At 40.2% G+C, this 13,886-nt stretch overlaps 1 protein-coding gene across 1 annotated transcript; it reads left to right on the forward strand.

Annotated features, from left to right (window-relative positions):
* The first annotated feature begins 918 nt into the window (after positions 1–918).
* Positions 919–11,318, forward strand: sfrp1a (secreted frizzled-related protein 1a). The gene is made up of 3 exons (XM_046842192.1): positions 919–1,783; positions 4,560–4,640; positions 9,995–11,318. The coding sequence occupies exons 1-3, from the start codon at positions 1,261–1,263 to the stop codon at positions 10,315–10,317; spliced, it is 927 nt and encodes a 308-aa protein (XP_046698148.1). The 5' UTR covers positions 919–1,260; the 3' UTR covers positions 10,318–11,318.
* Positions 11,319–13,886: the final 2,568 nt, after the last annotated feature.

A 13,886-nucleotide genomic window follows, 5' to 3' on the forward strand; every position in this document is an offset into this window, starting at 1 on the left:
ATCATTGCAGAAACTTTTTAGAACCTAGATGCTCAATGGCATCCAAATCATGTCCAGTAAACAGCACCATGAGATTTACCAGTTGCCAGAGCTTTTCTATTATGGTGTCAATTAAACATAACATAGCACCAATAAAAGCAAAAAAAAAAAAAAAGAACAGCATTTGAACAGCATTACAGTTTATCCATTGAAACCCATACAATTTTCCTTCTATCCATTAAAATCAATACAAAATCTACAACTGGTTTTATTGTTGTTTTCTTTTTTATTACTTACATTAAAAATGCATAAAAATTCAATTTTCTTGTGTGTGTGATTCTACGTAAGTAGAGTCGATGTGACCTGGAATATTTTCGCTGTTCACGGAAACCGAACATCATTACGATGATAATTATGTCGTTTGCATCATTAGTGTAATTAGTAAAAACACGGGTGAGCTTTATATTGTTTTCACAGGGGAAGAGAAGCAACCATATATATATATATATAATATACATACAGATTTAGTCGTTTTTTTACCCCCTTGACTCTCCCTCAATCTTCACCTCTCAAACAGCACAGCCTGTTCCACCTTACCATAAACAGTATTAAAGCAGCTTCTACATTGTCTATCACACTGGTTTTCAGTGTTTAAAAGTGTGTGTTGGTGAAGCTGTTTGTCTCAGTGAAACACAGAATCAGAAAGACTCAGGTTTTGAGAATGAAAAAGAGGAGTGCGAATCAAGGGTGGGATGGTGTTGGGGTAGGATGGGGTGGTGTGGGGGTGTTACAGCTGAGAGAGGGGGTGTGTGTGTGTGGGGAGGGGGAAGGTGTCTTTCTTTTCTTGGCTCGTGTGTTTCATTGGTTCCCTGCACACCAAAAAGTGCTGAATGGTTCTTATTGGCTGGAGCTGCGCTTTCGCTCCCCCGCTGTCTTGCACTTCCACTCATTTTTCAAGCGCAGGGGTCCCTGGCAGGCAGCCTTGTGAGTCAGCAGGAGGAAAGCGCACACTCTTACTCACTCACTCGCTTTCTCTCTCTCTCTTTCTTTCTCGCTTTCTCTCTCTCTCAGATGAATGCTGTCAAGTTTTCACAGGCAGCTTTCTGAGCTCATTTAAACCACTCATATTCATTTCTACTGGGGGACATTTTTCCTGAACCCTTTTTTTGGCTTTTTAAGGGACCTGAAACAGGACCTTTGTATTTATTTCTTTTTTTGTTTTTTTGCAATAAGGCTCAATATCTGCATCAGTGCCTTTTTGTTTTGGCAGTGAGTATTACGATGAAGCCGGTGGCAACTTTGTGCCTGTGGAAGGCCACCAGTGTGTTGGCACTGATGGTAAACTTGGTGCCCCTGAGCCTGGCAACGGAGTATGAGTACCCTGTCTGGAAGCCTGATTCGTTCGGTGGCGGGCGGGCTTATGACAAGCCTCCACAGTGTGTGTCCATCCCAGACGACCTGCGCCTCTGCCATGGCGTCGGCTACAACCAGATGCTTTTGCCCAACCTTCTCGAGCACGAGAGCATGGCTGAGGTGAGGCAGCAAGCAGGCAGCTGGGTGCCTCTGGTGCACAAGGCTTGCCACCCGGGCACACGCATCTTCCTGTGCTCGCTCTTCGCACCTGTCTGCATGGACCGGCCCATCTACCCGTGCCGCTGGCTGTGCGAGAGCGTGCGTCAGGGCTGCGAACCCATCATGGAGGCGTTCGGGTTCCCGTGGCCTGAAATGCTTGCCTGCGACAAGTTCCCTCAGAGTGATGTGTGCATCAGCACGCCCAACAACACTGACACATCCACAGAGAGCGGTGAGTTTTCAGACATCAAAAATTACTATAGTGACCTTAAATCGTGTTGAGCATCAACTCCTAGATGGCTTGTCTTGGAGATCTTTGCTGGTCAAAAATACCAAAATTAAAACACCTGGTCCAAATAATTTTGAATTTTTGTAGGAAGATAAACGATTTGTTAACCAATAGAAAATGTGTGTCATATGTAGAAAATGCTCTTGATCATGTAGACTTGGGTTGTCTTGCAGATTTTACTGTTTCCCCCAGGTGTAGGACACCTCCTTTGAGTTTTTCAGCACAAGGAACACTATTTATTACCTGATTAGTTGAATCAGAAATGTGCAGCACAAAATGTTCTCCAGGAGCAGGGTTTGAAAGATCTTACCAGGCAGACTATTTGTTTCAGACAGACCTGGCAAAGATACAGAGAATCATTGCTCATATAAACATTGATAAGAATTCGAAAAATGATTTGTCAGTGTAATTTCCAGTCCGTGTTGTGAGTCATTTATCTCGCATGTTGAGTCCTGCGACTTATCTAGTGCCACTTTCGCCACTCTCGACCTCGTCACACCTTTTGCCGGGTGTCGCAAATGACGCCCGAGCTCCTTCTTAAAAGGCAAAGTGATGTTGTTTCAGGAACCGACATTTGTTTACCCACAGTTTTCCCACCTTTTGTTACCTAAGAGCTCTATTATTTCTGTCAGCGCACACTGTATTCCTCTGCGCTATTAACCTATCCCTGTAGCTGGTCTAAAAGGAAGGAAAAGATTCATATTTGTTTGCACCTGGTAACAATTGTCAGCGGGGAGTTAGCCGAGTTGGGATTTCATCCAAAAAACGCATTGTGCGCATTCTTTATTTATTTTTTTTTTTTACAACTGGTGCATGTTGTTAAACTAATGACTTTGTTATAAATAGTTTCCCCTCATTTGATTCAAGGGTTTTCAAGAGGCAATTTTTAGGAGCAGCCAAATCAATCATGGACTTTCAGGGTGACTTTAACTTGATAGACCCTGAGAGACCAAGAGCCTCCATTAGCATTACTTTTCACAAGATAATTGCAACAGCTCTGAGTCCATCACAGGAACGAGGAGGTGGGGCTGGGATGACTGTTTTTTACTTGAATTACAGTACATAGGCAAGGACTTTCCATGAAGGTGCACATCTAAAGGAAGGAAGGCAAGTTTTGTCTCAGGATCTGATTTTGTCTGCGGATTTTAGTCGCTAGAATTGGGCAAGGGGTTCGATGGAAAGTGTAAATTGAGGGAAAGGGAAAGTACAAGCAGCTGATGTAACTATCTCATAAATCTTGTGGGTATTTCCAAGCATTCATTGAGAAGACAGGAAACAAAAACAACGAAACAAGCCGAAACAAATTCTACCACATGCATAAAATATATGTTTTACCCTCAGAGTCTCAGTCATGTGCAGGGTAATGAATAGAGTATGAATTTCACTAAGGATTAAGAGTGGTGTTGATTAAAATTGGTCTTCTGGGGGGGTTTCAAATCACATGCTAGTGCATAGTGCCTAGCATCATTTCGCAAGTTTAACATTGTCTTCTTGGTGTTTAATGCTGTATAAACAGACATAGTGAGGTGCTAAAAGATTCATTTAAAACAGAAGCTGAAACACAAATAAAAGTTGCACTAGGAGTTTTAGCTCCATGTTTCAAAAACCAGATTAATAAATGGACTGCTTCCAAACAGACATCGCTATGTTTTTGGGCTCCAGAAATAATCAGAGATCTACAGCCGGTGTGAATAGTTCATGGGACTGGAAAATGAATAGCATACTTAGCACTTGCTTCGGGGAGAAAAGAAAACATGTGCTCTTGGCAAGAGAAGGAATAGATACAGAATTGTTCAGCATGTTCGCATTGGACAGCTATTAAAAATATAGTCACGCTTCCAACGGGAATGGATTTCACAAGGGGGGGGATAGAAAATCCCACTAACGCACATTTTGTGCTGTCAACATAATTACGGGTAATTCATGCAAGCGTAGGTTTTTTTCTTTTCTTTCCTTTTGAAGACTTTGCCAGAAATCTTCACCCCTGAAGTGTTTTTTTCATGCGCATTTGCTAGAAAAGCTGCTACTGATAAGAAAAGTGGCCACACATACAGGACAACAAAGATAACCAAAGCTAATCAAGGATTGATTGAAATCTTAACAGAGTCACCAGAGATAAGGAGCTGTAATCTCAGCCAATTTTTTTCTTTACACTTTCCATGACCCCCAGGGGGCCTCTTCAGCTTAATGTTTCTAATAATTACAGTTGGCCCGGGGTCTTTAGAGTCTTGTCTCAAACTTCTCCTCCTTTCACAGTAAACCGAAGAACAGCTGTTGACATACATGTGTAAATGATGTGGTTTTGGGTTTGTCTACTGCTAATTAGCATGACACAGTGATAGGGAGAATTGGGGAGGAAAGCAGGATTAGCGGGATTTTGAGCCTAAAAATTCCTTCTTGTTTTAAAGGAAACGGTGTGTCGGGGGAGATCTGGTGCCCGATAAAGAAAAATTCCTGCATTGTGATTTGACAAGTGGATTACAAGCAAAATGACAGTCTGAATTTCCTTGACATTTCCCTTCGATCGTAAAGTTTGTCCCCGCTGTTTACATTCGTGCACAAATTTTTTCCGAAGCCTTCGGGAGTATGCAAACGAGGGGCTTAAGGAAACGAAGGGGAAACACATTTGGTTTCTATTACCATAGCTCATGATACTGATTGGGTATCTCTGTGCAGCATATTGGCCCTGACGTTGCGCTTCGTTCTTATTCTGTCTTAGGTTTCCCGCCGGTCTGCCCGCCATGCGACAATGAAATGAAAACCGATGCTATTCTGGAGCACATGTGTGCCAGCGAGTTCGGTAAGTCCTCCGAAACACTCCTCTTTTTCTCTCACACAAGCACATTTTGCGGTGAAAATCGAGATGCCGTCTTCAAGACGGCCGAAAAGCGTCACATTCCTGCTGGACCCAGAGCCAAAGGCATTCCAAAATCCTGCAGTTAGTTGTAAGTAAAGTGGTAAGTGGATGTATTTAAATCCACAAAGCACACAAACCATTTGTTGCCTTACCATATGCCTATTCTTAATCTATAGCCCCGAATATAGGCGTTGATTGTATAGCTTATTTTGTCCATTATTCTATTTTACCATTTCCGTAATTTGTGAAATTACTTCGTAATTACCTTGGAAAGGTGACCAATAACCTGACAAATGCATGTTTAGTCACAATAAAGCAATTGAGCAAACTTTCCTTTCTTCTTTTCCTTCAATTGACAACAAAGACTTTCTGTTTATCGTCACACTTGTTTTACTAGTTGAGGTTTATTTGGTAGTCACATGGAAAGAAAAAGACTGAGCTAGAATAAATAACATGCGTTGCAACATAGTAAAAATGTGCCTTTAACACCATTTCCTATGAAAAGTACAGGGCATTGATTGTTACCTTAATCGACATCGCCAGTTTTTTAAGTTCACCGAGGTCCTCGCATTGGCCTCACAATTTCTCTGATTGCTCAAAGCACACTCATGTTTTACAAAAGAACAATCCTGCTGTCTTCGGTGCTTAAAATAACAGCTGTGGGCTCTTTTTAACCCTTGTAAATCCGTGCCATGGTTTGGATGACCCTTTTAGAGACCACTACTCTGTGACTAATGAATTGAGGTCATTCACACAGGTCTAAAAACCCCTTTATTTGGCCACTACTCAGAGCTGTAAATCGGGATGTTTGTTTTCCTGTCTGGTCCTAGTGGATGTGACAACAGCACCGGAGCTGACCTTTTTGCAGGGGTCAACTGAGATTTAGCTTGATAGTCCTCCAGCAAATATATATATAGGTTATGTTTTCTACAAATTAATGAATGATGGATAATGCACCACAATTTTTGCTACTTGAGCAAACACCTTCTTTCTCTATATATTTTTACACTTAATTTTAGTCTTCTGCCTAAGGTTTTGCTAACACGTACAAAGGCTTATACATCCAGATCATCAGCATTCACTCTCACCCTTCAATTTTCTTTCTTGACACTCAAAAAATCAACGAAGCAGTCACTTGCTGACTCTTTGGTTACTATTTCATTTTGGTTTTTCAGTTAACATTCTGAAAGTGCTTGAGCTTACGGTTTTTATTTTTTCCCCAAATATCTGAGTTAATCCTCATATTCTAATAGATAACCACTGACCATAGCTGTTAAAACAGCCCATTATGCCTGCCATTAGGGCTATTCCCAGCAGGAGTTACCTCAACAAAAGGAGTTTGCTGCACCAACAGCTTCCTGCTCTCCTCCCAAGGAGAAAACAAATGCTGATTTTAGTTTGCCTCTTAGAAAACCATAAAGCCTCATTCAGACAAGAATTTGAAGAGGCTAAACCATCATTGGTGAGTTGCCATCTTTCCTTGGACAGCTTAGTGTAAACCAAGCCCACTGGCAAACCCCCTCTGTGACCTCTGGGCTAATCTCTAAAGCCAGCTATAGTCAGGGAGAGAAAGTTTGTCAGGTTTCTCATTTGGGTGAAATTGGCAGTACTGCCTGTAACCTGGTTTGCACTAAAAGTTTTTGTTAAAAAAGATGAGTGCCCTGTGACAAATCACTTGTGGAGGTGGAAGCTTAGTGGTTAAGGCATTGGACTTTGGATCCGAGTCCAAATCCAAGCCACACCAAGCTGCCACTCCTGGGCCCCCGACCAAGGCTCTTTACCACATAGCTGCTAGGTTGAATAAGAGGATAAAAGCATCTGGCAAATGCCATAAATGTAACAGTTTTGCCTAGTATGGGATGGAAGACCATGGATTCACGTTGTTTCTGACCTTGCATGTTGATTACTGGGTACATTAACTGTGACTTATGCCACTATTGTTGTCCAGGGTTAGCTCAGAAATAATACAATTCAAAGCTTAAAAAAGAGATAATTAGCATGCATTTCAAATACCACGTGAGATAACGAAAAACCCAGCAGTCCTTTGTAGGGCGTTTATTCTTGACAAAACTGGCCAGACTCACTTACAGACACTTTGGTAATAAACAGCAATGGTTTTATGGGGAATGCTGTTCATGTCCAGGCCTGGCTTTTATGATTGCTCTCCCTAACCAAACCTCATGGACTTCCACTGAGTGCTTCTCTTCTCACACTTCTGTTGGCCGTTTCTTCTGCGGTCAATGGCGAGCATTCAGTTTTAGAGCAGTAAAAGTGTACGGCTTGGCCATGCACTTTAGATTCTGCACACACATTTTAGGCATCTGAGGCTGCGAAGAATGTCTTGTTTGGGACTGTTTTCATCCTGTCGTCCCCTGCTGGGTTTATGACACTATCTGATCCGTCTGCAAGTCTGCCTCTTGTCTTGCGACAGTACAGAATGGCCAGCCGGGAATGAAACCGAGACGAAGCTTAAAAGCTTAATCTCTGGAAGCATTTATGGGTACAATTCAGGGTTGTCCTCCTCTTCAAAACCCGCCAGAGTTCATTCCCAGATTCCACTTCTGACGCTTTTCCAGGCCCCTCTTGCAGAGTTCTGTTTTTTTAAGTCTCACAGGCCTCATTGATTTAACCACAAGCTTCCAAACCGTCCAAGCATTAGTCAGGTGATATTCCTGAAAAAAATTACTTTGGAAACAGGCAGGACTGAAATCGTTTTTCATTCTAAACTGTCTTTCGGTGCTCCTTTTCAGAGTTTGGCTTTTGCTTTTCCTTGTTTTCTTTGTAAATGATGTGCAATGAATCCGGGGGTCACCAACAATGGAACCGAAAGTTAACTCAAGAAATATTATAAGTGTTTTGTAGAATTTTATAAGATTGATTTGTGTGCTACAATTATTTTGCTCACATTTTTCTGAAAGGTTTGTCAAGCTCATTAATTTCCCTAGTAAATGTAGTGCCTTTTACTAGGGATATTCAACAGCCAGGCCATTTCATAGTTCATTTGCGCACTGCAGCTTTGTCTCAAGTGCCTGGGATAACATCCTTTTGGGTGCTGTGAAGCATTAATCTGTCATTTTGGTCTTTGTTCAATACTTGTCATGCTTGAACTCCATCGAATTGGAACCATTGGTCAGGAACAGTTGGGTATTATGGGTATTAGAAGAGTGAGTGCCGTATTTCAATTGTGGCTTTGCAGCTAAGTGCACCGGGACCATGCGGATTACAGTCACTAATGCCATAGGGTGCGTAGAGAGTTCACCCAAGAGCTTGGACCGAATTAAACCCCAGAAAGCTGGACTTTCTTGACTTGAGAACTCCTGACCAATTCTTTTATTCCATTCAACATTAAGCCCTTTCAAGAAAGCCTGTTTATGTAGCTGAGATGGCAGATCAAGCTCTTAATCCTTTCCATGTGGAAATTTAATTCCCGAACACCGCAGCGTGCCTCTCCGTAGTGTTCATTTGTTATGAGCTGAAGCTCTTGTTGTACACTATGGTGCACTAAAATACTAAAATATATCGTATTAGTAAGATAAGATCAATTCACTGACAAGTTCTAAATTAATAATAAAGTTGAATGAAAATATGCTAAGAAATTATTCCTGGAGGTCACAATGGTGTAGCAGCTCACTCCTCCAGGGTGCATGGTTCATTCTTGAGATTGTGTTACTACCGGTGTACCACTTTTTACATCGGGTGGGTTTCCAACAGGTTTTCCAGTTGCCTCCAAAAACATGCTGTTAGGTAGATTGATAATTTTAAATTCCCCTAGGTGTAAATGTGTGGTGTACATCGATGAACATCCCAGCAAGTTTGTATTCCCAATTTACACCCAAACGTCTCTGCATTCACCATGACCCTGACCAGGATAAACCAATAACTGAAGTTGTGAACCTCCCATTTCATCCTATTATATTATAATGGTCTTAAGGTAATAATTAATCCCAGATACAATTTTCTTTGGAAACCGCCATGTATTTTATTACTGTCCTTTCAGCCACTGATGTTCAGTGCCACACAGGAAAGATTGAGTTTCGGTGTGGTTTGCTTGCTGACAGCTGGCGGAGACTGATCAGCTTGTTAAAAACTAATTAGCAGTAAATCATAATTAATATGTTTTTTCTATAGAAAGCTTTGCTTTATGGGGTTTTGGAGTGCCTGGCTTCTAATTAAAATAAATTCCTCCTGAGGTTCACAGGAGTGTCGAACATAATTCCAGATATAATTCATATTATGTATAAGTATCACATTGTTGCAACATGAACTTACTTGAAATGTACTGACCCCACTGAGTAAGACCACCATTGAAGTTGACTTATGAGTAGCAAAAGGTTAAGCAAATGATAAGATTAGAAGATTAATGCATGGAGGATTGGCTTTCAAGAAGAGTTTCCTCAGCACACATACTTCTTCTATCTACATATAAGGAAATGACTGGCTACGTGAATTGAACTTAAAAGTGCAGCCAACAAAACTTGCTTATGCATGCAAGGTTGGTACCTGAAGTATAAAATATATAGGCATATTATTAGCAGTGCTCGTAATCGTAAAAGAACTGTAGAAGTACCCAATCTTTTCTACTTCGAATACACTTATAATACATACAAATTCCATTCAGTTACAGATCAAGTTCCATCTGCAAGAGCACAAGGCAAGACAGACTTGCAATTTGTGACATTCATGCCCCCCAGGGAAGACAGAGGGCAGTAGGGGGCAGATTGATTTACAAGACTGAGGCTTTATCCTGATGAAGAGTCTTAAACTTGACAGAGCCTGAGACAGTGATACCTGGGTCATTATGAAGTGCCCTGGGACTGACAACTTGGTATTGATTACAACCACCCTTGCTGACCCCCTCCCCATCCCTTTCTCCAGTTTGTCTTCTCCTTTGTGGTCTGTCTCTGTGTGACCCCCACTGTAACTCAAATCCTGTTTTCTGTTTAGCCTTCCTGAACCTGGAATACATCCCAGGGGGGATTCTGTGATTTTCTGCTTTCCAAAACTTTTCTGCTGAGCCATACTTTAAGCATACATGGTAGACCATTGGCCTAGCTATGTGAACATGCCTTCCAGTGTTGACTTATAGGCATCAAGAGTTCTCTTAAAAATTGCTCATAAGAAAGTGTTTGCCATGATTCCTCTCAGTATTTTGAAAAGCGAAGAGTTTTTTTTGTTGGAGATCATCAAAATTAGCTTGAGGCTCTCACCTGCCAATCACGGTCTCTTTCCCAAGCGTATTCGATTTCACAAAAAAAAAAACAACAACCTCAGCTTCATCTTTGTCTTCTTTCCTCCAGCCATCAAGACCAAAATCAAGGAGGTGAAACGGGAGAACGCAGACCGCAAGGTGATCCTGCAGAAGAAGAAGAAGGCTGTGAAATTGGGATCGCTAAAAAAGAAAGACCTGAAGACCCTCACGTTGTACCTGAAGAACGGTGCTGACTGCCCCTGCTCGCAGCTGGACAACCCGAGCAGCGCCTACCTCATTATGGGCCGCAAGACAGACAGGCAGTACCTCATCACCGGCATCCACAAGTGGGACAAAGCCAACAAGGAGTTCAAAAAGACCTTGAAGAAACTGCAAAGCCACAAATGCCCCACTTACGAAAAAGTCTTTTAATGATCTGGCAGCCGAAAACAACAATTCCATCCTACTTTTGAGAAGAACTTGCACATATGAGCAACCCCGAAACGCTCCCTTTTTTTTGATTATATACAGCCTATATTATATATTTCTATGTATGTTACAGACCAACACTTTGTTTTTGTTTGTTTGTGCTGTTTAAGATAGAGGACTCTGATTGGTGTGATTTTAGGAACGGTACACTATCCTGCAAAGTACAAATCATTACTAATGTATATAGCCATATCAGTCCAGAATGTGTTGGATAATGACCAGAATTCCTCTCGAATGTATCATTATTTCCATATATTTTTGTTTCCTATGTAAACATCTAGCGTTGTAGGACCACCCTTATTATTTTTTTGGATCATTTGGAAAGGTACTTATGTTTTAAACTGTGAACCCTGCACACACACGATTTTGAGCCTTGTACGTCTTACATTTTGAAGCAGAATTTATTTCTTTTTCTTTTTCTTTTTTTATAAATCATACACTTTTTGATGTAATCCACACTAGTCAAAATCATAACATGTATTCAGTAATCAATCCAAAAATAACCGAGCTGCTTTTGTACTCATTATGCTGTGACCGGTAGGTTACGCATTCATGCAAAAGAGACCTTGCGCATTTTAATAGCTTAAAAACAAACAAAAAAAAAAGACAAAAACTAAAAGCTTTGTAAACAACTATATTATCGAAATTCCTTTCAAATCCTGGTCGTGTTCGTTTTGCTATGGGGCTAAGTTCTGTGTATTTAGAATTTTTATTTGTAATTTTTTTTAATTCCTACAATTCCTACATCATAATCCAAAATGCTTCTTTGCATAGTGGTTTGAAATGCACAATATACATATCAAATGACTTTTTCTTTCGTAATTTCAGTGTAGCACTATTGGTTTGATTTCATTTGTGTCTTTTCTCTTTTTGTAAAATGTCGCCAATCATCTTGTACATAAAATTCTAACACAAATATAGAATAAAACTGTGACACAAACGGAGCCTGAGCCGCTTTGCACCTTATTGCTTTGCTAAAATATATATTTTTCGATTTGATTTTCAGTGGCACTTGTTGGGAGAGTCTTTAGTAAGGCTAGACGATTAGCTTGCTGCCTATGCTAACATTGTGGGACTGAGCATAATGTCTATAATGTATAATTATGTCTAAATGCATCCTATTTAGAAAGTTATACATGTATATGGAAGGGAAAAGAGTAATTATTGTCACAAGTGCATCCAAATAAATAGGGTTAACTGCTAACAATTGAGCTAGAGGTAAGCTTAGGAATGTAGATGTACAAAGTTAGCCACTAGCAATCAGCTGAGTTCGCTAAAAAGCTAGCATTATTTATGTACCATGTCTGTTCTTGTATATAGTCTTTTTTTGGCAGTAGGGTTAAAGTTTAAATACAAAGATTTTGACCTTTACAGCCATATGTGGTTCTTCCCCAAAAGTTGGAGGCACACAATTGTGTAGGATGTCTTTGGATTTGCTAGCATGATATTTTTCTTCATTTGATTAAAAAGATCTATACTTTACATAGACTATTGAACACCCCTTGGGATGAATTGGTACAATACTCCAGAGCTCCTCACCTCACCCTACATCAGTACCTGGCTTTACTAACACCCTTGTGAATAAACACAAATCTCCACAACCACACTCCAAAAACTAGTGGAACATCTTCCAAATGGGGACTTAATGTGGAATGGGATGTCCCAAAAAAAAAGGTTCACAATCTATTCTCCATGTAGTTCACTTCTAATGGGAACATGGATATAAGTGGTTCTGACATACTGTATGTTCTGCAAGTTTTATAAAAACTGTTCCTTTCTGAAACAGAAAATCGGTCCCATCTCACGAGGAGCAGAGGTTACATCAACATGGATTTTTTACGACCTGCATCTCAGACGTACCAGCATATCCTATGGTGGCCATTAAGCTCAGCAGAGTTCAGATCATTCTGTTTTTTCGGAGGGTTGTCTCCAGTTACACCGTTGAGCTCCAAATTCCTGTCTAGAATGTTGCAGCCATCTTAAATCCACTAGGAATAACAGCTTTTCAATGGAACCACCACTGGCCTGCCATGTTGCATATGATTTATGACATGTCAACCAGTGAACCGACAGCCGTGTCAGGGGTAATTATGGTTTATTCGGCTGCAGGCGTTGGTGTAAGACTGCTGCTTTCAATGAACATCCCTGTTTTTTTAGACCACTGTCCATCACATTTGTTCCACAGGGACTTCTCTAAAATGTGAATCGAAATTCATAGAGCTGCAGGTTTTTCCAAAATGTTGCCTACAATAGTCCTGATTAAAGATGTATTTCATCTGTTCTTTAACCTCAAGCCCAAATAAGACCATCAAACCTTCAAATTGACGGTGTAATCTGAAAATCGCCTTTCAAACCCTGGAACCTCATGCCAACACTATTGCGAGCGATGAAAAAAAAAACCTGGTCCACGATGCTACCTTCTTTCTGAAAAAAAGAAGGACGGGAAGCTACGGGAATGTTGAGAAAGCAAAAAAAGAAGAAGAAAGATTTGTCTTTCAGGACATGTGGTTTGAGTAAAGGCCTGAGATTTGCCAAATATATTTCAGATGTGTTTTAATCTTTGTGACAGTAACCGAAGCTGTCCCGGAAAGTGTGCCTGCAAAGAATTTTAGGAAAACAAAGTAAATCCGAGATGCTCCTTGCTCATATCTGGGAGTTTATGTGGAAAAAGATTCATATAAAAAAGTATATATATATTACAGTTACAGACTTTAAAACCCACAAATTTGATAGTCTCCTATATATAAACTTTACAAATATGTCAACCAAAGTGACCCAACATGATCAAATTTGAATGAGAAGCCTGTATATGTATTATTTAGAGCTTCTGAGAAGAATAAAATGTAGCAGGAATCACTACTTGCACAAATTACTGCACTGGAGCTACAAGTCTAATATAACCATTGTTCCAATAGTTTTCAGTAAATATGCCCTTTACACAAAGTGGAGTCCAAAAGTCTGAGATCATGAGTAAAAAATGCCTTTTTACCAAGGCTCTGGGTTTGTGATCGGAATTACCGGGGTGGGGGGGTCAATTCCTGGTTTCGCCAAGCTACAACTCTTGGGGCCCCTGAACTCCAGCTAGTGAGGATGCCACAAGTTTGTGCAGAACATTATAATTCATTTTTGGATCAAATTCATCACAGATTAGACATTAAGAAAATATGAACAAACAAACACTTAATACCAAAGAAGTAATTAAGTAAAATAGTAAATCGATCAGCATGGGTCCCTGGTGGTCTAGTTGTTAGGATGCGGCACATGTTTCCAAAATTACATATTGCTGGTAAGGGCAGGTGTCCCACTACATTTGGCAAAATAATAATTATATATTATATATATTATATTATAAATTTGATTGTAAAAACGGACATGGTACGTATAATCATTAGATATTTTTTTATTCCAACATTTACAAGGGAAACAAAATCAATATACTGTATATTTTCATTTGTAAAAAATTCATTTGTTTGTATTTTATTTATTTGCCACTTTTTTAATGATATTTGATC

This window comes from Silurus meridionalis, chromosome 27, assembly GCF_014805685.1.
Source record: "Silurus meridionalis isolate SWU-2019-XX chromosome 27, ASM1480568v1, whole genome shotgun sequence".
In the NCBI taxonomy this organism is placed as follows: Eukaryota; Metazoa; Chordata; class Actinopteri; order Siluriformes; family Siluridae; genus Silurus; species Silurus meridionalis.